The sequence below is a fragment of the Pelobates fuscus genome, chromosome 2, assembly GCF_036172605.1.
Source record: "Pelobates fuscus isolate aPelFus1 chromosome 2, aPelFus1.pri, whole genome shotgun sequence".
NCBI classification, from domain to species: domain Eukaryota; kingdom Metazoa; phylum Chordata; class Amphibia; order Anura; family Pelobatidae; genus Pelobates; species Pelobates fuscus.
The window spans coordinates 426,866,996-426,893,956 of NC_086318.1; the positions used below are offsets into that span (position 1 = coordinate 426,866,996).

Consider the following 26,961-nt stretch of genomic DNA (forward strand, 5'->3'; position numbering starts at 1 on the left):
ACGAACTCACCCTTCCAAATCCTGTCCTTCACCTCAGACTTCAGGTGACATCCCAAGGGGCCCGCGAAGGAGACATGTACATTCTGCCGCGCCGCGTCAGAAACCTCCCCTCCTCCCACCGAACTTAAGCCTGTCTTGTCGCCTGGTTCGGGCGTGCTCCGTCCGGAGACACCACTCACCGCCCCCTTCGCCTGCCCCGGCGTCCCGGAACCTACTTCCGGAACCCATACCTTCGAAAATTGCGGTGAAGCCCCCTCCCCACCGCCCCATGAGTCTAATAATGATTTTAGGCAAGTTAACATGGAATCAGAATGTGATATGACAGGCAACTCACCGCCAGATCCTCCGGCCGCGGAAGGCCGCGGGGTCGTTTTCCTTCCCTCCGCCGCGTGCGGCTCCGGGGTGTCCCTTTGACGCCGACTCCTTTCCGCCAGATCCCTCCGCGGGACCGCAGGTGTACCGCTCCGCGACCTGTAGGGAGAAGAACACCTGGGTAGTCTGTTCGAGTGCCCCTCTACCCGCCCTTCCTCCATACGTTCCCTATCGTCACCCCTGCGCCTCTCTCGCCTAGTAGCCAGGCCCTCTGGGCCGTAAGAACTGTCCGGCCGTCCTTGAGCGCTCCCGTCGGAGGACCCAGACTCGCAGCGCCGTTCCCCTCTCCTCCTGGCCCTGTAGACTGACCCTTGCCTACTGCACCCGTCAGTAGACGGGCTCCTTTCCCTGACACACCCTGCCCGGACTAGCCTGGCGCTAGTCCTGCGCCGTCTCTTGTATTCCATAGGCCTAGGGTTGTCTCTGTAATCATGCCGTCCCCGGGAGCAACATTTATGGCCCTCCCGTACACTCCTAGCCCCGCTGTCAGAGTGTGTGTCGTACCCCTGGGACATTCCCTCACTGTCCGCTCCTCCGTCCACTGGAGAAGCGCTGCGCTGGCCCTGACAAACAGAAGCCCCTTCCGTTGTCGCCCTGAGTCGGTCCTGCGGCCCTAGCTGGGTGACCTTTCCTGCTGTCCCCCCGCTGCCTTGCCTGGGCCTTGTCTCGCCCGCCTGATCAGGTCTCCCTCCGCTGGGATCCCTTGCTGTCCTCTGAGGTGGTGTCAGCCCGTCCTTCCCACTCCCCAGCGCCTTTCCTTGCCGCCCGGTATTTAAACCAGCGGCAGACTCACCGGGATGCGTCTGGGCTCTATCCACACCTCCGATATCCTCTGCGGTCCCGGTCTCCTCGGAGGCCGTCGCTACTTTCGCCGCCTTGCCGCCCGCCGTCCTGCGAGCAGCGCTCCTCGTGGTAGGCCGCGACACCGTGCCAGGCCTACTCTCCGCCCTTGCCTTACCGGCACCGCGTCGCACAGACGGGGCCGGCGGCGTTTGCGTTGGCTCCGACTGGCCAGCCTCCTTAACTGATGATCCGCTCGCTTCTCTGGAAGGACTCCGTCTCCGACGCGCTGCGGGCATCACGCCCGGGCTCAGCCGCTGGGGCGGTCTCGCCCTCCGCACCGATCGCCTTTCCACAGCCGCTGGGGGGTTACCGCTGGTCCCAGGAGCCGCCAGTTGCTGCTGTAGCCAAGCCATCCCCCTGTCTCTCACTGCTGCTCTCACACCGTCCAAGATCTCTTCAAGCGAAGCCATCTGAAAGACAGAAGAAAAGAAACCCCACAACCTGCCAAAAACAATTAACAGGTAAGTGCGGATTCTGAATTAAAATGGCCGTTTGCTAAAATGGCCGCTTAATATACTCGCACTTTTCCACACCCTTTTGCATGCTCCACCCTAAACCCCACCCCCGAATCTATAGCACCACCTGCCTACTCCTTGGCTCTGTCAAGGCCCATTCCCCTGACTGCGCTGATCCATGGGCTTCATTCCCGTTACAATGTAACTACCACGGTCTTGCTTTGCAGCAGATCTCACGTTTGTCCAACTTTAACACAACGTTTTAGGTGACAATTTTCTGTTAAACTTTATTCTTCCATGAGATGCTCATTTACATTTATATTATAGATTTAGAAAATTATTTTGTAATCCAGTTCAGGGAACAAAGCCGAGGCAAATGTTTCAAATACAGAATGAAACATGGTTTCATTTATCCTCTTCTCTGTACGCTTCCTCTATGCCGATTGCCCGATGCAAAGGACAGAGTTTCAAACCATGATTCACAGGAAGATGGAGACGCACGGTTGCAGAATAAAGAGGGATGGATTTCTAGATTTCTTCATCAAAATCAAGTTATGTTGTCCAGAGTTCCCTGGTGCTTTCTGACCTGTATGGGTTAAACCATTCAAGAACCGTTTAACCCGAAAGGTTGCTTTTCAGCGCTGGACCAGCCTGTCCCCAGCAACATCAGGTTTCTCCAATCCAGTTTCAAGAAGCACAGAGTGCCGCCACCGATTGTCTTAGAGCGGTCAGTTGTTGATCTAAGCCAAACATTAACTCTATCTATATAAATAAAAGAATATTATAAAAAAAAAAACCCCACAGATTTTATGAATGGGGAGCTACTGACTGGCAGAGACCGGTGGCACTCTGCCCTTTCTGGGACTGCATTGGTGACATTTATTCAATAAAGCCTTACTGACTTGTCACATGTAACAGTATATGTTTAAAAGCACGTGAGACCCATTGTAAGCCAGGAGTAACGCAGGCCCTAGCAGTGCCGAAATATTGCTGGGTCCATCTGTTGTGGCTTGAATTAAATGTTTCCCCCATCGAGGACCTGGGTGCGAAACACATTCATTTCTATTACATCTGATGGGAATCAGGAACGAAGGTTTAAATTCAAGCACCATAAAAATTATTATTATTTTTTTTTTTTTAAATGAATGCATTTTTATACTTTTTTTCTTTGGCTACAAAGTAGGTTTATGGAAGAGAATGTCAGCACAAAATTAAAGAAACTAAACAATTGTGATTGGTAAGATAGCTTGCTGCGCTCATTCCAACAACCTCTGCCTTACATTCCTTAGCAGTGTGTGGGGCGCAGTGCTGGTGGAATGGAAGAACGAGGTTAGAGGACAGTGAGACGCTGGGATAAACGCCAGCTGATAACATTATGTTTTGGAGGCAGTTCGTCTCCCGCGGTTTATTTCTTCTTTTCACAAAGTTACAAAACTATCAAGTTAGAGTTTCTATGGCCCACTACCTAGAACAGAACATTTTCCATGACGTCTGAATTTTGGCCGAATGTCTGTTTGACTCAGAAGAATTTCCCGAAACCCGCTTTGAGAACAATAGACAGACCAAAAAGGCCCATAAATAGGCCAGTCAGTGCACTGCAAAATATATACATAAATTATGTATATCGCTTGCAATCAATACAATAAAATGTCATGACTGTTCCCTAGCCATCAGCCATTTCACCTCAATCAATCAGCTCTCTTTTTGGTGCCACGTGAGATCCAGAATCACAAACCGAAATGGACGTGCTTCAAGAGTCAGGAACGTGATAATCATCTAATTGCCCTAAATTTGGACAAATTGCAGCCCCCCCAGAACGAATACAGGCACGAGGGATTCCGAACCATGGCACACAACAATGAGACAAATTCTTCAAACACATTATATATATATATATATATATATATATATATATATAGTATATATAGTAATTAGATTATGGATCTCTCTCGGTATTAAATAAGAACAACAAAACAACTACATTTCCAAAATTACATTGCACGAAGTGACAATATTCTGTCTCAAGACAAGACGAAAGCAATGTCAGAAACCAGGAGAAGATCGATTTCTGGAGCAAAACAGGAGGCATAAACAGAAATGGAATACACTACACATAGTAACACAGCAAAGGAAGAAAAAAAAAAAAAAAAAAAAAAAAAAAAACACAGCAATTAAGAGCAATAAAGACCACCACAAATGATAATTTATGGCAGAAAAAAAAAAACAAAAAACAAAAAAAAAAACACCATTCCCAGAAAAGGTGACAATTATAATTAAGTACTAAAAACGATATCAAAGATGGAGGTTAACACTGTGTTCAAACAATACAATAAGGGGTAGACATGTACCACCTGCTCTGACATAATGATCACAAAAGGGGGGGGGGGGGGGGGAGAGAGGAGTTATAATAGGTTATTACAGACTGGAACCAGATCTCATGAACAAAGAGTATAGGTGAAACGCAGCAGGATTAGAGACATGAAAAAAAAAAAAAACATAGCTGAAAGCTCCGTATTCAGAGGACCACTGGGGCAAAGCATGACAATTCAAACTGCTAATACCAACTTAAAAGCCTTCAATAATTCCACTCACTACATCAGGGCATTATTTCACATTAGGCAGATTAGGCACCTTCTTACAGGAGCGTGTCCAGTAGGGGGCACCTGGTTTTCAGCACTTATAATGCAACTTTGTATATTATGTGGACTGATGGAGAGGTAAGTAATAGAATCAAGAATAAAGGTCAGCTGACTGCCTGAATATGCTGAATGACCAAGTTATTCCATCAATGGATTTTTTTCTTCCCTGATGGCACAGGCATATCCAAAGATGACAATGCCAGGAATCATCAGGCTCATATTGTGAAAGAGTGGTTCAGGCAGCATGAGACATCATGTTCACACATGGATTTGCCACCACAGAGGCCAGACCTTAACCCCATTGAGAATCTTTGGGATGTGCTGGAGAAGGCTTTGCGCAGTGGTCCGTCTCTCCCATCATCAATACAAGATCTTGGTGAAAAATGAATGTAACACTGGACTGAAATACATCTTGAGACATTGCAGAAGCTTATCGAAACAATGCCACAGCAAATGCGTAATCAAAGCTAAAGGCGGTTCAACGAAATATTTAGAGTGTGTGACTTTTTTTGGTGTCGACTTTTGGGCCAGGAAGTGTATTTATATCTATATCTTTCTATGAATCCACCTTGCCCCATTTTGTTTAGGTTAACATATGGTCAATCTGGGGGCAATCCTCATAAACAGGGAGAACAAAGACCTCACGCTCTCTCGTAATGCACACAATATATTATCTCTATCGACTCTGCTTGGCACCACCTGCCTTTGCTGAGCCAACTTGAAGTCAAGATTTGGTTTTCGATCAGAATAGCAAAACTTACAATCATAATTAATGAAATCACTGATTATTTTCCTGTCTCCCACGCACCTCTATCCTCTTCTTTTCTCGACTGACCACAAGACAGGCCGCCTTTAAAGTAGACGGATTATCGCATATTATGTACTTTCGGGCAGAGTTCTGTCCTTTGATAATTTTTAGTGGACTTTTGAGTTGCTGACTACCTGTTAGTTTGGTTATATGTCCGTATGCATAAAAATTCAAAAAAAATGTAAATAAAATACATGTAGATGTAAAAAAAAAAAAAAAAAAAAAATGGGTATAGTAATGTGGATCTGACAACCATTTGGGATTCTATTATTGACCATTCCAAAAAAACCTCCACCTATTTAAATAAAAATGAAGATCTCCTAGATTAAAGAACAAACAGTCTTTGACTGTATGCAGTGCATTGCAATTCCCAATGTGTAACCCCATCCAAAGAAGTAAACTGTGCGTGTTAATAACAGGAAAGTGATAGCTGTGCTGGCCTCTTTTGTTTCGGAGACAAAAAAACATTCCAGCAGCTATCAGAACGAGCTAAGCTGGCTCCCGTGCCAACAATACACAATGGAGAATGAGAGGGAATATGTGGGAACTACCTTAACCCCGTATCCACTTTAGGCTAATCTGCGTACGCCAGATATTCATACACTATATATCCCATGATGCAGAAAGAGGCCTAAAAGGTTGGCGCAATGTAATGTAAATATCTTGGTTGGCATAACAGCTAGAATTTAGCAGGTTAGCAGGCCTTCTCATACCCTTTCTTCCCGGTGCGAATATTCTGCAATTATTAAATTAATGGATGTCACCCATTTTTCCTGTCTCAATAGCAATTGTTAACCTTGTGAAACAAATGGTAACCTGGTGTGCATGAAGGCTGCAACAGGGCCATATTTAATGAGTTTTAAAGCAGCAGTCTAAACTAATACACACGGTTAACTAATAAAAATTCCACAGGATTGTTAGGAATTCAGAGCGGTTTTAAAATTTTAGGCCAAAAAGCAGCAGAATGTGGCACAAAGCTTTACCTATTTCAATCTTAAATTTGATGTTTAATTTGAATTCCAGGCAATCCGTACAAAACATGTATTTGCCCGGTCAACCTGCGTCATTGCAAAAACTGGAAAAAAAATAAAAATAAATAAGACTTGGTTAAAGTATCAGCTGTAATAATCTCAAAATAATCTACCTTTTATCTATAGTTTATGACGGATGGAGCTTCCCTTTTATGGTTTTATCTCCCCCCCTCCCTCATGGAGGTCCAAATACCGGAACCAAGTGTGTCTGCTGGACGGGGGCCAATGCTATATATCACCTCAACCTTTCTATTGCGTAACAATTCCATTCATTGCATTTTCTGATAAAACACCCACATAAAGCTCTACTATAATGTACTCAGCACTCGCATAGAAACTAATGAGTTGGCCAAGGTTGGTGTCCAGGAAAAAGATCCCCAAACACACAAAATCGATAAAGAAGAGCGCTATTTGCATATATTTCAACATGTAATGTGAAAATAATTAAGTAAATAAATGCGAGTCATCTGTAGCCGGGAGCGGCCCTCTAGAGATAAACCACCATTTCTGAGAATTTGCCCCCCTAATTTCACTAAAATTACAACCCAGTCAAGAGATATACTGAGACCAAAAGTAGGGACTACTTTGACTCTATATTCCTCATACGCCCGACACTTATGGCCTGTGACGGCTGCAGGGGATTGGCAATCTATGGAGGATCCCACGGTCTTGCGAGACCCTCCACAAATCTCAATTCTTTACTCTCGGTCATGCACAAGAGTCCAGCAGTGACGTCGGCTCCTGGCTCTGAAGTGCCAGGTGCTGAAGAGGGCCAGATGGCAGAAGACGTTGGGGCCTGTGAGCAACAGGTTCAGGTAAGTTAAACTCACCTTTGCCTGTCGTCCCCCAGCGACGATGTCACGGTTGGGGTCTTTGAAAATGATGCAAAGTTCCCAGATGGTGACAGTGTAGCTTTAAATATCTCAGTAGACTGAATACGGAGGTAGGTGTGAGTTTGTTTTTTTATTTCCTCCCTAGTTCCATTCACTCCATTAAACAAATTTAAGGTTTTATTAAGCAATTTCTTATTCTCTTATACAAAGTAAGCAATGAAGGGGGTCTAATCATCTGATGGGAAATTCTGGCCTTATGTGTGTCAATTGTGAGGATTTTCCAGGTGTGGAGTTCACAAAAATTAAAATCATGCAAGACTGAGCTGATGATTTTTATGGATTTTGCTGGTACAGGTTTAAAAGATTAAAATTAATCTGCTTTTCTATAACCCAAATGAAATTCTATACCAGATAGCAGTTTCTTGTAAAGTGTCACACAATGAGACACATGATACGTACACATCTCATAGGGAAGGGGCCTCACACATTAACTAATGTTATTTGGGATTTGACTCGGTCTCAGGGCTTTAATGGTAACCTCAGGTTTAGGGTAAATGGGACAATTCTCTGGTTTACACAGTGTGGGTCCATTTGAGGACACTCTAGCCTCCTTTCTCGGTAGTATGTCACTGTTGCAAACCTTAACTGAATACAAATTAGTATTTTTAAAAAAGTAAAAATTTTCATAAGGACATTAGAAGAACAGGTGAAATGCCAGGGACCGTAGACTTTTGTGTTGGGACCTCAAATTAGATCCTTATGTTATTTCGGTGGGTCCACACTGGTAACAGAACATGATATTGGGAAAGACCGAAAGCAATTGCTAATTATGAGGATTTATACCTATTAAGTAGCTGTTCAATTACTCTGAAAAGGTATCGAAGGATAGCATGAACACAGGGAAGCCAGTAACTGCAAGGGATTGTCACCATATCTCGCTAGACCTTAGCTCAACGTAACAAATGGCGATTAATCTTTTCTGCACCTAGCGTTCTCTGGGGGGTGGGGGGGGAAATCTAAGGCAGTTTGCATGGGACACGTTTTGGATGGTTTCCCTCCTATTTAACCCCTTAAGGACCAAACTTCTGGAATAAAAGGGAATCATGACATGTCACGTGTCCTTAAGGGGTTAAGAAGCTTTCTTTCTAACTCTTGGGCAATTTTTATTTATTCTGGTGTTTTGGGGGTGCTCTCATCTTCAAATGTTTAATTTTTGGCTTCCTAGCCATAATTTATTACAACAAGGTAATACATTTATAAATCTTTTAGAAAACTATTTCATGTCACTTTTTTTTTCTGTGAAAAGTTGCGGAATTCACGTAGAGTAAATCAGACACTTCTCAGAACTCTTTTTTTAAAATCTCCCCCTGTATATAGCCAGGGGAAGACATGCGTTAATACACGTTACGACTAAGCTGTATACAATAGGCTGTTTGTTGTCATAGTCCACAAAGGAAAACTGATGGTTTAAAAAAAAAAAATAATAAACACAAAAAGGGAAATTAATTAGGTACATAAAACCATTGTGGTTTATTTTATCATTTATTTTCCTTATATTTGAAAAACACATATGCAAAAATGGCAAACTGCAAAACACAGAGTTTAAGGTTACGGTAAGATTTATAAAAAAATAAAATAATTTTTTTTTTCGAAAGAAGACAGAAAATTCCCTTCTATATGCCAACAATAACAATTTGTGTTCCCCAGACGGTATAGTTAGTCGCGCCATCACATTGCTTCGCATACTCATTATGGATTTTATTAACCAATACGTTACATAATCTGAAGCAGACTCAGGGAAAAACAAAGCAAAAGCATGAACGTACAGCCTTGTGCTTTAAATCCCATTAACTACAGCCAATACTGGATATCGCTGACCAAGAATCGTAGACACATAATCGGTGCAGACAGTGACAGGAGAATAAAATGCTCTAACAATGAAACAAACTCAGGCTAAAAAAAGTAGTCAGATGCATTTTTATTTAACTACCTCTAAATTATTTTATATAGCGCCATCAGATTCCGTAGCACTGTACAATGTCAATCAATGTCATCACTATAAAGTTAAGGAACATTCAGGTTTAATTGTTTACAAAACTGATCTATTTACAAGCCATGCCAGTAGTTATATTTTCCTCCACACAGAGCAGATCTAGGGTAAGGGGTGTAAGGGGTCCCATACCAGGAATCAGCATCATTAATCAGACAGGACCAGCATAGCCCAAAATAGGGCAAAATGTGAAAAGCTCCCCAGCAGCCTGCAGTTTATCATGATGCCCATGGAATACAGAGTAATGACCTGGCATACAGTGCCAGCCATGCCCCAAACATTAACAAGGGCAGTGCTGCCACCATGCACACTGTGTACAGACCATAACAGCATTACTGTACATGCAGATAATAAATCATTTTATAACAGGTGGGGGTACTGCAGGCAGCCATGTGCTGGGAGTAAAGGCATTAAATATCTCCCCCCTCCTCCCCTGGAATAATCAATGCATTTACCTTGTGAGCTGGTGTCTGCCCACAGCTAGAGCCCTGCAGGATGCTGTGAGCTGGGCAGTCCTCCCAAGGCAGACTATATGGACCTGCCACTACGGGTACCAGCAGGGGTCAATCTCAGTATGATTGCTGCAAGAAGCCTATTGTTACAGCCTCTGAAGGGATCCTGCTCTCTTACCGATCACCTGGTAGTTCTACTGCTCCCTGCAATGGAATCCCTGCACACACACACACACAGATACAAAGTATCCCAGGGCTTCTACTAAGGAAACACGGTTCGCAGTGCATGATGGAAGTTGTAGTCCCCAGTGTGCATGCAGAAGTTGCTCTGTACAAAGGTTAGGGCCACAGACACTGCTGAGATAAGCAGGGCTAAGGGCTTGGCACTGGCTGATAGTAATGGATTGATTAAACATTGCAACATGTATCTCTGGGTCTCTGGTCAATGGCAGTAATGAGGTGATTTGGGCAGTCTCCCCCTGGCTGTGACAGACTGTGCCTCATGTCATGATGTAGCACATTATGTGACACTAAGTTAGTAATTATTATTACTAATGGTATTATGTTCTCTTTCCCAGAGTGTTTTCATTACTATAACTAATTGGAGTTAATGCAGGAATAATTCATGAGTTTAATTTAATTCACACTCCACCACCATGTGTGTAGGAAGATCCAATAATATCAGTGGACAGTTTTTTTTTATTGAATAACTGATTTGAATTATTATTATTATTATTATTACTATTATTATGAATTTTGTGTGTAAAACTGCATGTTTCTATATATATTTAAAGGTGGGATCTACATCCTATTCTAGTACTGCTAATAATATCCTTCCCAGAGATGGTGTATCATTTGGCTATGGAGAATGGATTAACATATACTCCCTAACAGGGTGCCCAAAAGGGAGATCCCCTGATGTTGAACTACAATTCCCTTGATACTTTGCATGCCTTTAGAATGCCTTTACAAAGACAAAGCATCATGGACGCTGTCGTTTTAAAACATCTAGGGATTTAACTTTTGGACACGCCAGCCCTAAGAGGTGCGTGCGTATTCGTTAAGACAGGCCGTACCCCGGAGCACTGTTGATGATGGATCAAATGGAGGGTACTAATGATATCGCTCCTTCTAATCAATATTATTATTACTTGTATAGTGCCAACAATTTCTGCAGCGCTGTACAATGGGTGGACTAACAGACAAGTATTTGGTGTTGAGGGCCCTGCTCAAATAAGCTTACATTCTAGAATGAGTGGGGTAAAGTGGCTCAAGAGGTAAGGGTAGAGAACACAAGTCCCTTAAATCTTTTAGTAAACCACCACTTTTAGAATACAAAAGTATATTCTCTATGTATTACCTCATTATATAATGTCTCTACCTCCTAGAGTGTAAGCTCTTCTGAAGGTTATCTCCACTTTTTGTTCTGATCACATTAATGCATTACTTGTTGTTTTATATCTCCAATGAACTGTAAAGTGCTGTGAAATATGTTGGCATTCTATAAATCCATCTCACCGCCGGGAAGAACAGGAAAACCCAACATTGAAGGACACCTGATGATTAGAATTTCTAAATGACCATACGGTGAATGGGAAGAGACACACTATATATAGAGCACTGGGATTTTAAACATGTATTTCAAAATAATAACATTCACGTTTTGACTCTCCTGGTATCTTGGTAAAACTTGTTGAAAGATAGATGTTATTATTCTGAAATAAATGTTTGAAATCCCAGAGAGTGCTTTCATTTTGTTTTGATATATATATATATATATATATATATATAGTAGAATTCTGGAGCATTACAGACATTCGCTGAAGGGCCGGCTCGATATACTGAGGAAAATATTAATGGAGCAGACAGAAGTCATTGCAGTGCTACCTCATTGGCCCAGGAGATCATGGTTCCACTTCCTTCTGCTTCTACAACTAGCCAGATCAGATCCTAACCCTTGGTAGAGATCAAGGACCTTCTCACCCAAAGCCCCATAGATTACCCAGAACCTCACAGCGTACACCTGACCAAGGAATTCAGTAGTTTAAATTCTTTTAAGCGCAAGAAAAAAAGAAAATGTCATCACAGGATCTGGGACATATTTTTGAATTGGGCCATTAAGAAACGTGTGGACCCAACCAACATTTTGTCAGTGGATGTTCTTAGCTTCCTTCAAAAAGGTCTCAGTTTAAATATACTCTGAAAGTTCACATCTCTGCTAATCAAACCCTGTTTGATTTCAAATGGGCTCATGCAACTCATTAGAGGTGTCCTGCATATCCGTCCTCTCTGCACTTCAAAACCATCTGTTCGAACTGCTAGAATCAATTCCTCTATACATTCCTCTGCCACAAAATGGCATTAATGATGGCTTTGGCTTCTGGTCGCTGAATTTTTTTTAGCTTCGCACTCTTTTGAGAGTCCATACACTCTCTTTTACGAGGACACAGTCATCTTACATATGGTACAGAAATTCAGAACCAAGTTGGTCTTAGTGCTCCACATGAACTAAAATATTGTTATGCCTTCTGTCATCTGCTGGGAATTACCAACCTGAGCTGCGTAGCCTGCATCCTGTCAGATGTTTGTCCAGCCATGTAGTGGTACCTTCTGGTTCCAACAAGGGAGAAAAGTCTTCCTATAAAACCTTGGCTAGTATCTACTATCTCTGCTGCCTACAAGGTCAAGAATGTCCCAGTCCCTCCAGGTTTACTAGCAGATCCCACAAGGGCACTGTTATCATTCTGAACAGCTGCAGTTAGTGTTACTCCTGATAAGTTCTGCCAGTCAGCTACCTAGTCAAATATTTCGATATTTCTGAAGCACTACAGCCTGGATATTCCAGGTTTAGCGCTTTGGCTTCTTGAGAAACTTGTGTGTTTTCTACAGTAAACCATTTGTAGCATGTATATGTTCCGAGTCTTATTCATCCCACTGTGGCGTATGCTGCCTTGGTTATGGACAGGAAACAGGAACATTGACTTCTTACTTACCAATATTTTCCTTTCCCAGCTTTATGCCACGGCAGCACTACGCTTCCCACCCTGTATTGTGTTTTTTATGAGGACTTTAGAATTAGACTGTGGGATAATGGAAGTGGTGGCTTTTTATTAATTATTACCTGTCCAGTAGGAGTTGGGGAGGGATTAATCCATGAGTAATTGCTGCCATGCCATATTGACGGGAAAGGAAAAGTTCAGTCAGCATGAAGTCAATTTTTCTGTTTTTCCACCCATTGACACTTGAGGAACTACAACTACATATCCAGTTCTCATACCAAGATGATATTTCTTATCTCTTGAAATTGAGCTTGTTTGTTTTCTTACAATGAATTTGTTACACTGTTCTTCTTTATCTTCGATCACAGCTGATACTCCTCCTCTTCCGCAACCCTCCAGACTATGACAAGGGGTAACTTAAAAGGGGAACTGTCACATTTCTGATAGGGACAGCTCTACATTCCCTCATAATAATCATAACTTCTACAGCCTTCTACCTTTTTAAGTAGCTTTAAACACCCGAGGGTCCTCTGCTTACCTCTCACCACACTGCTTTAAACACCCGAGGGTCCTCTGCTTACCTCTCACCACACTGCTTTAAACACCCGAGGGTACTCTGCTTACCTCTCACCACTCTGCAGGGTTAAGGATACAGGGCCACTGCCCAGAGGCAAGTTCAATGAGTTGAAATGGCCTGGGCGCCTATAGTGTTCCTTTAAAATTGTACATTCGGCCTTTGTTCAGCCACATTTCATATTGCTGTTTCAATACATTCAGACTTGCTACATATTCTGAGTTTATAGACTATTAGCCTTGGTACATATTCTCGGAGTTCATGTACTTTCAATGTACATTTGGCCATGTTAAATTGTTTTACTGCGATCAGAATACATTAGGCCTATGTTTGGCCGCACTACATAGTCACTTTTATTACATTTGGCCACAATTGTTTTTTTGTTTTTATTTTAATTCTTTATTTTTCGTGTGCATGTTTATACAGTTAACATTTTGCCTTGCGATGCCACAGTAGCATTAGCAGGCCAATTAGATACAGTGGAGTTGACATGGCAAGCGATTTGACAGCACATTTTTTTATATATTGATATCAGAGTTGTAACAGTTATGTCAAAATAAGAGATGCGATTTTAAACTAAAGAGTAAGATAATTCAAGCTTAGTCTCGCGTAAGATTAATTATTAATGTTTACACCATTATGCATTAACGTCGCCTTGGATCTTTAAAACAGGATGCTTAATAATAAGGCTCAAACATGTTAGACCATACTTCATATTACAGCACTATTGGGCTTATTGGTGCATAAGTGAGAGATATGCAATTTATATACCAGCGACAGGTCTGATGTGTGATTACATTGATTAAGTATAGCATTAAGGCTCACATTATGGAAGACTAGTCTCGTTGACAGGATTTGCAAATATGAGTGTGATGTACAGCATGGGAGACTTAGTGCAAAGCTACATTACTATGAGACAAAATTTGAGGAAAAAATGGTGAGAGGAAAAAGATAAAGGAAGAAGGAGTCATGAACTGTGCCCATAGTGATAGCTGCTCAGTGTGAAGAGGTCTTTCCGTAGGGATCCCGGGGTGCCATCTCATTCCGGCTTGGTAAGTTCTTCTCCTTCCCAGGTGATGCAGTGGTGTCCCCCTCAGCTATCTTGGTAGTGTGCGGCAGTAGCTGCTGTGTCTCTGGTCCAGACTGTTGAGGTGGGCTATTTCTGGCTGTGTGCTGGGTGAGTGGTAAACTCGTTCGGCCCCCAGGTCAGTCTTTGCGGGACCAGCGGCGCCGGGGGTTCGGTGGTCGCCGTGGCTTAGCCTGTAGGGTCTTGCTCTTTTGATACCCCCTTTATCTCTGCTCATCAACTGTGGTTGAAAAAAAAAAAGAAATTCCCTAAATCAGGTATGCTGTCAGTTCTGCTACTTTTGTCTTAAAATTTGAAATTCACTTTAGTAAATAACCGTGCTTGTGTTTGAACACAATGGACAGATATTTTAAAATTAGATTTGCCTGCTACCTTATAATGAAAGCAGTTGTAATATGCATAATACCAGCTGGTGAAAAGCCAACCATTTTTGAATAATATATGGAGTAAAAAGATATTTATAAAAACCTTTTCACCATCACCGCTCTGGTCTTACAATGGCTGGCAGAGCAAGACCACGGGAAAGCACAAATGTTGCACCTCCTCAGAGATACGTTGGATAAATGCTCCTCTATGAAAGTGTGAAACGTCTCCACGCTCTGAGATGCCGAATGCAGGTCCTGCAAAGATTGTAGGATCTAACACAGGAAGTACCTCTAGTGGTGTTTCTAGGCAGCAATGTAAACACTGGCGTTTCAAAGGAGGCTGCAGGGACAGATTATAGATGCCAGAACCACTACATTAAACTGTAGTGGTTCTGGTGACTAATGTCCCTTTAATATTGGTAATCTTTAATACGTTTATTTGCACTTTGTAGAATGAATATTTGTGAAGAGGAAATATGCTGTAGTCTGGGCTGCAATATGTAATGTGTGTTAGGAAATCATCCCCTCCCTGCTGCTTACAGATAACATGTGATGAAGGCCCAAGTAACCTGGTCTGTATTGTTCTAGTCAAATATTTAATATAATGACATTGTACCCCCCTCCTCTGCCATAATTGAATCACCCCCATCAAATGGTTTGGTATTCCAATCAAAACTTGTGCAATATTAGAGATAATATTGGAGATAATCAGGCACAAAAATAAATAATTAACTCAAATAACAGCTATCTTTATTTGCTGGATTGAAAAATACTCAAACATGACAGTTCCTCTTTAACTCATTTCTAAAATTAGTTTTGTTTTCCCCAACAGGTACATATAGAAGATTCAATAAAGGGGGGAAAAAAAAAACAATTCTTCAACAAAACAGTAACTTTTTATGCACTAATAACCCTGTTTTCAAGAAGAGGCAGACATTTTGATTTGCTAGCCAGAATTAGTATTGTGTCCTCACACAGGGAATGTCCAGGAATCCCCAGATTTACACAATATAACCGTATTAGCTCTATTAACATTGGGCACACTATTTTTTGCACTTTAAAACAAATATGTAAATAGCACAATTGAAATAAAAATGGGATTCTGCGCAATCAAAAATTATATTGATTTAAGACAAAGATTGCAAGGTTGGGCACACATAACTGGAGGTACAAATGGAAAAAAAATAGGGGAAAAAAAAAATTTAAAAAATAATTCAAGCATTTATCGAGCTTTTTGTTTTAGAAGGATCTTGTGAAACCATTCCACACGGCAGACTCATTTTGCTAATTTAATTTTTAGAGTACCGGTATACATTTTTGCCATGTCAAAAAAAAAAGTTACAAGTTTACATCCTGCCAAACACTGCTTATTTTGGAAGAATGCTGTCCAGAGTTGGGTTTATATTTCTTGATCCAATTCCAAAAATAAATAGAGTCTTTCAACTGAAAGAATATATAAAACTTCCCCAGATGTCCAAATAGACACAAACTGCCCTCCTGTTTGTTTTCAGCGTTCTCTCAGTTAATCTGAGCATCCTATAATCATGTTGTTTTCTCAGTTGTTCCCTCATCGGCTCATGGTGATGAATCCGAAACACGTTTCTCTGCGCTATCAGACGCTCAGTCTGTTTCCATGGCAGTGCTGCGGGATTCCCTGGCAACCATTACTCTCATCAGCTGACTGTGGAATTTCTCAATCCTCTTTACATCCTGCGCCTGGTCGGTCCTGTACAATAAACACTGAAAAGAGAAAAACAAGATGCCTATTCATGTTCCACATACCATAAGTCTTTCACCAGATTCTTTAATCTTTCCGTATACTAAATTGAAATTTAACAGTGTTGCATCCAAGAAGCAGAGTATTGGTCTCTTCTTCCCACTTGAATCCAGATGAGGGGGACATACCAAATTATACTAATGTAAGCTTTTGCCATCAGCTAGAGACAAATAAATAAATGGCAATTCCCTGGCTCAGATAGTAAAGTAGAAGTCCAGCAGTTTGTTAAAAATTAACATGTCCCCTCCGGTCTAACCTCCCTCCACCAATTCGTTTTCAACACGTTTGCCAAAAGAAGGCATATCAACCCTGCTTCTCTGCCAGTCTCTTTATAAAATACAAAAGCCATGACCCAAATCTAGAACAGTCATACTACACCCTTCTATAGGTCTTTTGATCCCCAAGTAGCATCCTAACCTCCCTCTGCATTATAATGGGTCTAGATATGAAGTATTTCCAGCTGTCGGTGTCATGTTTTAGAGGAAAGAGGTTTATGGATTTGTCAGTCAAATTTACTCCTAAGAAATGGAACTAGGCATATTTTGCCTTCTGACATGTCTGCTTGTAAATCCAGCTTAGGCTCCACACAGGCAGACCTGGGTAAGAGATTTTCCAGTTAGAAAATATTCTACACTCCCTCAAAATAATTCAACAAGAAAATGATGCTCTCACAAGTTACAGCAGATGACATGCATGGTAAACAATGCACACGTGATGAAGTTTGAGGAAAGCACACTAATATGACTGGAAAAGCAGTTGAAATATTGGTACACACATAATACATACAGGAAAAAGAAAAAGAAAAGAAAATGGAAAAATAAAAATAAATGCAAATTCTACAGAATTTGTGCCAGAGGCTTTACAAATTCTCACACAGAGGGCTAGGAATATGTAAATTATGAAGGACTTTACTAGTTAGGAGTTTTAAAAGCCACCATGGTCAGAAAGTATCACTACTTACCACAACATCATCTGTTACTTTAATGCACAGGCTGCCATCACAGTGTCTGTACTTTAGCACCACACGAACCTAGACAGAAAAGGATGGAAACAGAGACTGTTACCAATCAAGTGTTTTGTGAATACAATGTGTTAATTACTGGGCAACATACCAACATAGATATTAGAGCAATGCTCACATGGAACACACACACACACACCCCAAGTGCACTCCACTAGTAAACTTTAGGAGAAGGGTAGCTTTTTTTTTTTTACCCCCTCCCGACTCCACTACATCTAATTGTCCCCCTACTCACCCCCAAATGCCCTGCATATTACCTATTTTTTTCATCTTTATTTTGTGCTCAGACCTAGGTCCTGGGCGCCGCCATCTTCGTGTGGGTAGATGAAGTCTCTGTGGGACACCATCTGCCCACACTAGAAATTGCTGTGACAATTCCGCGCATGCCCAGTTGGGCATTCAATGGGAATTTCATCTATTCATTCGTCAGAAAGACGAATAAATGAATAGGAATTTCAAGCAAATGAACGAAGACCTCTGTGCTCCCAGCCACTTCCCAAGCCCCCTCACTCCATGGGGGTTAATATGACCCCCATAATAGCATAAGGGAGAATAAAATCTCCCAAATGCCCCTACTCGCTATGCCACGAGTAGGGAGGGGGGGGGGGGGAGAGAGAGGAGGAAGAATAGTGTCCCCCCCTGAGCCCCACAAGAGGGGGCTATTCAACTAAACAGGGCCCCCATCTGCCGCTCATGGGGGTGTGGGGGGAGGTGACGACGAGCTGTTGTCCTCCCTCCAGGTGGCGGCCCTAAATAAAAATGGGGAGGGGGATAATCCATCTTCACCAAGCGAGGGCACGGCGCAGACAGCTCCGCAGGGCAGGGAAACGCTTACAAAAGCATTCCCACGTCCTGCAATTAGGCTCAGAGTGACAGGTAAATTTAGAGACTGACAGGTAAGTGTCTACATTTTGCATTTTAGGTGGCCTTTTTTGGGGGCTGAAAAAAAGAAGACATCAAATGGTAAGTATTTTATTTATTTATAGGGATTTAGATTTATGGTCTCCCCCTCACTATTTTTAGGGTGAGGGGGATAGGTACTTTTTTTGAGGGTGTGGGGTGACTAGGGGCTTTGGGACCCCTAGTCACCGGGGTGGGGGGGTATTTTCAGATTTAGCCCACACCATTCACCCATGGGTGGGGGCTGGGGGACAATAGGTCACCCTCTGCATTTTCATTTAGGGCAAGATGCAGCAGCCATCAGATCGGAAGTTCATTCATTCGAATGAAATTTCGATCCGAACTAATGTCCTGAATTTCGTCCTAACACAAATGGATGAACTGCTCTCATTCTGTTAGGGTGAAATGCGGTAGGCTTGCTGGCATTCGGGAATACGGAAAGGATGCATTGCGAGAGCACGGGGGAATGGTAAGAATTGTGGGAAAATTTCTGACCACAGGAAACTGAGCACAATTTGCTCCTCCGTTGGTCAGACATAAGAAACCTCCATAAAGACAAGTAGTCCCTACTTTGTCCTATGTTTTAAAGAAAACTAGAGCAGACAGGAAGAAATTAGATCCAGACAGAGGGAGAGAAGAGGAAGCGATTGGGGAAAGGCAAGTTCGGCACGATAGTGCCGCTTAAATGCAGATCTCCCATTTGAACTAAAACTCAGAGTTAAGCAGCTAAGAACAGGAACTGAAGACCAGCCACAGAGCAACTGGATGGCCATTCCTTTTTTATTGAAGTAGATACGGTCCTAACCTGCACTAAATGACCATTATACAGGGATTCCACACTTAGATGGTGACACAAATAGTTTCTATTAGTATAGCACTAAAAGCACAGCATAGAAACCAAGCAACAGTTCTCGATTTCCTTCCTCTCCTCCTCTTCCTAAAAAACAGGAAGGCAGAATAGATTACAAGTAGTTCCCCCTCTGATAACACTGGAGAGCATGTTCAAAAGACCATGCTTTTGTGCATGAGTGTCAATAACAAAGGTCCATGCAGCCAGTCTGGCCAGGGAGGGAGTGCCGCTGCATTGTAATCATCCTCAGAATGCTCACTTTGTGCAAATGTCTACTACAGTCTACTACATGATGAGGTTTTTTTTTTTATTTTGTAACATACAGACAAACAAGGTATACTCCCACTGCCCAACCCCACATATCTCTCTCCCCCCCCCCCACCCCCTCCCCCATCAGTTTTTATTGTGTGTTTTTTGTTTGTTTTTTGACAAGAGAAATAATGCACAGCAGTGACAAGCGGACACATGAGAAAGTGGACTATTGAATGCATAGTCTAATTACAATACAGAGATCACGGCAGGACTAACATTAGTAATGAGAAAAAAAGAAAACATAAATCGCCCCCACATATATCCCAAACCAGGAAGAGAAGATCCAACAAGTAATGTCTCATTCTGGTCTACAGAGTCTGCGCACGCACAGTACACAGCCTGGCTCAAGCTCCAGGGAACGAGATTAATGGAGACAACCTAGAACCAAGACATTCGACAAACAGCTCCAGGTCTAAGCCACTCTCTGAGCCAAGAATTGGAGCAGCAGGTTTAATGCACCAACAGCTTTAAAATAACGTGTGAACATCGAGTGCCCCCAGCTGGTTTAGAAAAGCACTACCATGACCCTCCACCAACCTTAAGATGCTGGCCAAGCATCACAAGTGTTATTGTTCTACGCTGGTGGTGTAATTGGCCACCTATGCTATAGACCATTTCTCCAAGGAAAACATTGATCATCAGTGGTTGAGGGGGGAGGAGGAGGTAGATAGACTGCAGGAACTTAAAAAGGAACACTCAAAGCATTACAGCCAAGGAATAACTTCATTGGCCACTCCTCAGATGGCTGCTAGAGGTGCTTCTTGGGGTATTGCTGCACAGTGTGACTGACATTCAGTGTCTCCACCTTCTGGATGCAGACCCTAAACTTTCCTCATAGAGATGCATTGATTAAGTTAATTTTCTATAAGGAGATGCTGACTAGCCAGGGCTGTGTTTGACTTGCGCTGGCTCTGCCCTTGATGTGCCTCATTGACAGTCTCAGCCAATCCTATGGAAAGCAGTGCGATTGGCTCAGATCAACACTTCTGATGTCAGCCAAGCAGACAGATCAGAATAACGTTAAGATTTTACTATATTTATGGGGCAGATGGCGTTTTTAATGCTATACGGTCCCGAATACAGGGTTGTTACCGATGGAGAACATACGCAATATCCTCCCAATGATTTCCTATGGGAAAGCATTGGCTTAGCGGAGATCATAAAGATTGATGATCTCAGCTATAAAGGACAAGCTGCGGTGAAACTGGCAAAGCGTGGGGGGAAAAGGGGAGTAAAAAACACCTCATGCGATCGTAGGGGGGGCAGGTAACTAAACAGACACAAATTTACTTTTAATTTCTATCTAGCCTCCCTTCCTATGGGAGAGCCGAGTGGATCTTTCCCTGGGGTTCGGTGAGGCTGCCCTCTCATCCTGCACGTGAGGGAGCAGTAATCTACCTGCAGCTTCTTTCTGCAGTGATGATGGGGCTGGGATTACGTCATATTTCGACTCCCAGTATTACTATACAGGGTGAGGGAACAGAAAGGAACTGCAGGAAGATCACGGCTTCCTCGCAGGTGGGTGGGCGGCCGGTCACCTCCATGCACCCCAGGGAGGGAGGCTCTATGGTTTGCCCAACCAGCAGGTTTAGCCAAAGGGCTGATACATCCCAGGCACCAGGGTGAAAATTCTAATCACAATGGCGACCTGGGATTTGTTGAGCCCTGACTTATAGCAATGACAGACAGGGAGATAATATGGAGGAACCAAGTTGAAAAATAAAAAAAGAATTATGGATTTTTGTTAAATATGGCAGATAAGTAAACCATTTAAATAAACCTGGTGATTGTTTCCCTTTAACACGTTTAAAGGTTACATGGAAGGCCTGTGTGATTTAAAGAAAATGCATGATGACTGTACCACTATACATTACTATTAGACCCAGCACAACTAACGAACTCAAGACCAGAGGTTCCGTATACCATGACAGTACTCTCAACACCAATGGACACGAAGGTGTTAAAGATTGCACCCAGATATAGGGCTTTGTACAGGCGTAACACTTTTCTTGAAAGCATGCCATATGATTAATGTAAATGGTATTACAGACTCCAGCACTGTACAGGAGACCTTTTTAGAACAGCGGCGGACAAAAATGTAGAATGACAAAGCATCATGGGAGAAGTAGCTTGATAACAGCTGGGTGCTACCCATTGGTCACCCAATTTAGACATCTTGCAACTGGAATGCTAAAATAAGCCATCTCAAAATCGTAACCCATTTGTGTCTGGAATATTTCATCCTACTGTAAAAAACAAAATCCATTCAGACATGTTCTGTTTCCATGGTAACAAGATAATTTTAAATCGGTCTAAAAATAATGTACAGTGAGAGATTAACTGGCATTTTGTTGCCTAGTTTAGATTGTCTTTTTGAATACCATTAGCTGCAGCACACAGGAAGCGGGTAATTTATAAAACACTGCGCTTCCCATTTTGATATTCTCCTACCAGCAGGTCACCATGTGAGGGGAATCAAAAATTATTCTACCTCTGGAGACTGACAGATGACCTGACATACAGTTGGTGAGGCTACTAGATGGCGGACTACAACTCCTAGAATTCCCCCAAACAAAATATAGCTGGAATAGTGGATGGCTGCAGGTAAAAAAAACAAAACAAAAAAAAAAACCTAAGATGTTAAAACAGACAAAATCTGTTAGAGAAATTGTTACTATATGCACACACTGTGTGATTCTTTGGATTCTATTCTGGTTCCTGATATAATGTAACAAACACACCAAGTAATTCTGCTAAATCCAGGATACGGCATGTTCACAAACAAACTCCATAGACTAATCAGCCTGCAGTGGCTTCTACAGCTCTCAACCAATCCTGGGAACAAAGACAAGCAAAAGAAAAAGTATAAAAGAAAAAGACCCACATCAGGTACATGTCACTTATCAGCTATACTATAGTGGATGGGACACATACACACTACCCAGCATGCACCTGGGATCATGAAATCAAAAGTAATCTGTTGTGATGTTTGCTTAAGGCGGTTATCAGATGCAGATTCTTACTGGATGTCATGTGCAAACATGTAGAAGGTGGGAGGGAAATCAAATAGGACAGTAACTAAATGGTTGTCTTAAAACTTTTTTTATTGTAAGACTGAATATCAGATTTAATTTTACACAATATTTCCAGGCACAAAACAGTTATCCACACTTAAATATCCTTTCAAGGCGATCACAGTCCAACAGGATTATTAGCTAAAGTAAAACTTGCTGGAAATTTTAAAATGAAGGACAAAAAATAGCCAAACTGGATACAGAATGGACTTGGAGGTAAGGCTTAAACTTGAAATTCACTGTAAATACCTGGCAATTCTCACCTTCGTGAATAACCCTTTAGGAGTCTAGAAGTAAAACAGACAGGAGTAGATCATCGATATAGCACCTGTTTTCAAACTTTCCTCCAGTTTTGGAATATAGATCATGCGGTTGCAGTCTCAATACTCAGTTATCTGCCATTGAGGAGTTAAATCTCTTGGTTTATAAAGCCCATGACACACCTGCCTGCATGTGACTTACACAGCCTTCCTTAAAAGAAGCCTAGATATTCCAGGTTCCTTTATTGCACAGTCTGTTTAATCTAGTATTTCTTATCCACTGCTTTGTTAATAGCTTTCTAGATCCTACAGGGTAATTAAACATCATTTTTTTTTTTTTTTTAATTCTTTATTTTTGTGGGTTTGCAATAATTCGAACTTGTTTTACAACAGGTGTGTATAAAGGAACATATGTATATAGTACAACTGCATATAATCCATTTGCATTTAACACATATAGCAAAAAACGTATCACATTTAAAAAGTTCGCACCTTTGCTAGTCAACCCGTTTTTTATTTTGACATTTGCTTCTAAACCCCCACTTGCTAAGCAGTTTAATTCGGTGCTGCGATTCTGGAGGGTGCTTGTACCCAGCTATAGGAGCTCGGATGTAGGATGCCAGGATTACTTTTGCGTGCGAGCTCTTATTAAACATCATTTTACAGAGCTGGAGATAAAAACTTCTAAAGTAAGTTAACATCTGGTTAAAATTTAAAGCATTTTTACCCCATGCAGGCTGTGAGAGTCACAGCCAGGGGAGGTATGGCAAGGGCTCCATAATCAGAAACAAAAGTGATTTAATGTTTACAAGTATGTGAATTGAGCAGCAAGACTGCAGAAGCATGATCTATACCAGGGATAGGCAACCTTCGGCACTCCAGATGTTGTGGACTACATCACCCATAATGCAATACAAGTGGTGTATATACAATAGTGACAATAAGCTCTAAACACCTGTGTGGTATCCCCTATACCAACACCAAATACATATAGTACAAACACAATAGGTGGAGCAAATCGTATACTTCCCTCTTATACCAGTCAGTTCAGCAGTGCTGCAAAAACAGAGGGGTATACAATAGTGCAGACAACTCACAATATTGAATAGAAATATAACATATGAAAAATACACTCACAAGAGTAGAGCCATATATCAAACCTGGCTCTGGTGTGGATGACCGTAGGACCTATTTTGGTTGATCCAAATCCCTTTGTGTGTGGTCTGGATGCTTGGATGCCTAATTCAAATGCTTGGACTGGATTCTTGTGATAGTCACCTCCCAGCAGTGAATAGCAGGAAATCCAAATAGATGAAAAATGAAAATTTATTAAGTATACAGATAAAAATAAATGTAGATAAAATTGTATGCTATAAAATATCGCCAAAACGCGTTTCGCCCAACATGGCTTTTTCAGTTGGCTTTATCAAAGTTCCCAAGTCCACCTTTATAGATTCCCTGTCTTCTAATTTCAAGGTCTTTTAGTTCGTGGAACGCAGCCTGCGTTCCAATCGTCTGCCGATGTTCTGTGCTTCCTGTCACATGGGAATCTGCCGTAAGTGGAACCCATTCTGCGTTCCATTTGGATGACGGTATTCACCTCTTCCGGCCACTGGCACTCTGTATGTCTGGAACGCATCTGCGTTCCACCAAACTCAATGCTGCAGCAAGGCAAAGTCTCTCAAAAGAAGGGAGCTATTTTACTCTCCTTCAGTGTAATACTTAGTCCACAAATATATCAGATCTCTTTCCTAATTCCCTTCTATTTAGGAGAATAGATTAATAGCTATCTACATTTATTTTTATCTGTATACTTAATAAATTTTCATTTTTCATCTATTTGGATTTCCTGCTATTCACTGCTGGGAGGTAACTATCACAAGAATCCAGTCCAAGCATTTGAATTAGGCATCCAAGCATCCAGACCACACACAAAGGGATTTGGATCAACCAAAATAGGTCCTAAGGTCATCCACACCAGAGCCAGGTTTGATATATGGCTCTACTCTTGTGAGTGTGTTTTTCATTTGTTATATTTCTATTCAATATTGTGAGTTGTCTGCACTATTGTACACCCCTCTGTTTTTGCAGCACTGCTGAACTGACTGGTATAAGAGGGAAGTATACCATTTGCTCCACCTATTGTGTTTGTCTTACACACATAATGCTGTCAAAGTATCATGGGAGGTGTAGTCCAAAACATCTGCAGTGCCGAAGGTTGCCTATGCCTGATCTATACACGAAACCTGCTTCATTAAAGGGACTCTCCAGTGCCAAGAAAACAAACAGTTTTCCTGGCACTGCAGGTCCCTTCTCCTACCCTCCATCCCAAGTTGCTGAAGGGGTTAAAAACAAAAAAAACCCTCCAGTGACATACCGGTATCCAGATGTCACTCTGCGCTGGGTCAGGGTCCGCCCACGCTCCTCCCCCGATGACATCATCCGTCGGGGGAGACCTATTGAGCATGCGCGGCCGGCGGCGGAGACCATTAGACCTCCCAATAAGAAAGCAGTGAATAATGCTTTCAATGCTTTCCTATGGGGATTTCAGCGACGCTGGAGGTCCTCACATTGCGTGAGGACGACCAGCGTCATTATAGCACACTTCAAGCACACAGGAGGACTTAACCCTTCAAGGTAAATATTGCAGTTTATGAAAACTGCAATAATTACACTTGCAGGGTTATGGGTAGTGGGAGTTGGCACCCAGACCATTCCAATGGGCAGAAGTGGTCTGGGTGCCTGGAGTGTCCCTTTAAGCTAAACATTGTTTGGATGCTTATAGTACTCCTTTAAAGATTCTCCATAGAAAGGCATTGAATCAATGCTTTACTTTAGAAAATTTGAGGACGCAAAGCGCAAGGACGTCCAACACCATTTCATGGAGTAACACTCCACTGGGAACAAGGAAGCAGCTCTAGTAACTGTACGCAATACTGACAGGTGGGAGGAAGTCACAGACCCTCCAGCTGCTACATTACTACAGCCTACAGTGTGTTCTCCCCCCCCCCCCCCACTGTGTGTTCTCTCTCCCCCCCCCACTGTGTGTTCTCTCTCCCCCCCCCCACTGTGTGTTCTCTCTCCCCCCCCCCACTGTGTGTTTTCTCTCCCCCCCCCTCCTCCCCACTGTGTGTTTTCTCTCCCCCCCCCTCCTCCCAACGGTGTGTTTTCTCTCCCCCCCCCTCCTCCCAACGGTGTGTTTTCTCTCCCCCCCCCCTCCCAACGGTGTGTTTTCTCTCCCCCCCCCCTCCCAACGGTGTGTTTTCTCTCCCCCCCCCTCCCAACGGTGTGTTTTCTCTCCCCCCCCCTCCCAACGGTGTGTTTTCTCTCCCCCCCCTCCCAACGGTGTGTTTTCTCTCCCCCCCCCTCCCAACGGTGTGTTTTCTCTCCCCCCCCCTCCCAACGGTGTGTTTTCTCTCCCCCCCCCTCCCAACGGTGTGTTTTCTCTTTCTCTCCCCCCAGTTCCCAGCTCGCAGGGTATGATGGGAGTTGTAGTTCCGGCCTCCTGTGCCCGGTCTCGGTGCCCTCACCTTCATGGGGTCGGCCTGGTAGAGTTTCTCTGCGGCCCGGGCGAACTCCTCCCAGGTGCGGTGATAAGGCATGCTGCGGCCGCGCGCTGTGAGAGACTGGGACACGGCTAGCCGGGATCACACATCAGCACTCAGCGCTCCCCCGAAACCGCGCCTGATTGGCTGCCGCTGTGACCTCCGACCAATCACAAGCCAACACAGAGCGCAACGCGCACTACTTCCGGGTCACCGGAAATGACGCCGCCACTCTATGGAAAGCTCACATAGACATGTCTATGGAAGCCCATGCTGGGTGTGCAGAACACCGCCCCCTTCGGTCACCCAGGGGTATTACACCGCCCCTATCGGTCACCCAGGGGTATTACACCGCCCCCATCGGTCACCCAGGGGTATTACACCGCCCCCATCGGCCACACAGGGTATTACACCGCATTAATGCTGGGAATCCAAGTCTATTGGTTACAGACAATAACATGATCACAATTAAAGGGACACTATAGGCACCCAGACCACTTCAGCTCAATGAAGTGGTCTGGGTGCCAGGTCCCCCAGGTTTTAACCCTGCAGATGCAAACAGAGAAACCGCTATGTTTACATTTGGGGTTAATCCAGCCTCTAGTGGCTGTCTCATTTTCTTCCTGACAGCCGCTAGAGGTGCATCTGCCACGCTGTATGCGAAAATTTACATCCATCGTGCAGAACGTCCATAGGAAAGCATTGAGAAATGCT

General features: G+C 43.0%; 2 protein-coding genes across 3 annotated transcripts in view; both read right to left on the reverse strand.

The window, feature by feature from the left end:
- EPHX1 (epoxide hydrolase 1) overlaps positions 1-9,741 on the reverse strand; it is a 43,577-nt gene extending 33,836 nt beyond the window's left edge. Inside the window, exon 1 of one of the 2 annotated variants that reach the window (XM_063444070.1) lies at positions 9,487-9,741. Coding sequence is in view for 1 of the 2 variants with exons in the window: in XM_063444069.1 (XP_063300139.1) it covers positions 6,152-6,158 (7 nt within the window). In the remaining variant the exon portion in view is untranslated. Of the gene's footprint in view, positions 1-6,151; positions 6,173-9,486 lie in introns of those variants that run through there. The other variant, XM_063444069.1, reaches the window with a different exon arrangement.
- A 5,643-nt stretch (positions 9,742-15,384) lies between these two features.
- Positions 15,385-26,450, reverse strand: SRP9 (signal recognition particle 9). The gene is made up of 3 exons (XM_063441525.1): positions 26,233-26,450; positions 17,247-17,315; positions 15,385-16,248 (listed from the first exon to the last, which is right to left on the reverse strand). The coding sequence occupies exons 1-3, from the start codon at positions 26,302-26,304 to the stop codon at positions 16,129-16,131; spliced, it is 261 nt and encodes an 86-aa protein (XP_063297595.1). The 5' UTR covers positions 26,305-26,450; the 3' UTR covers positions 15,385-16,128.
- Positions 26,451-26,961: the final 511 nt, after the last annotated feature.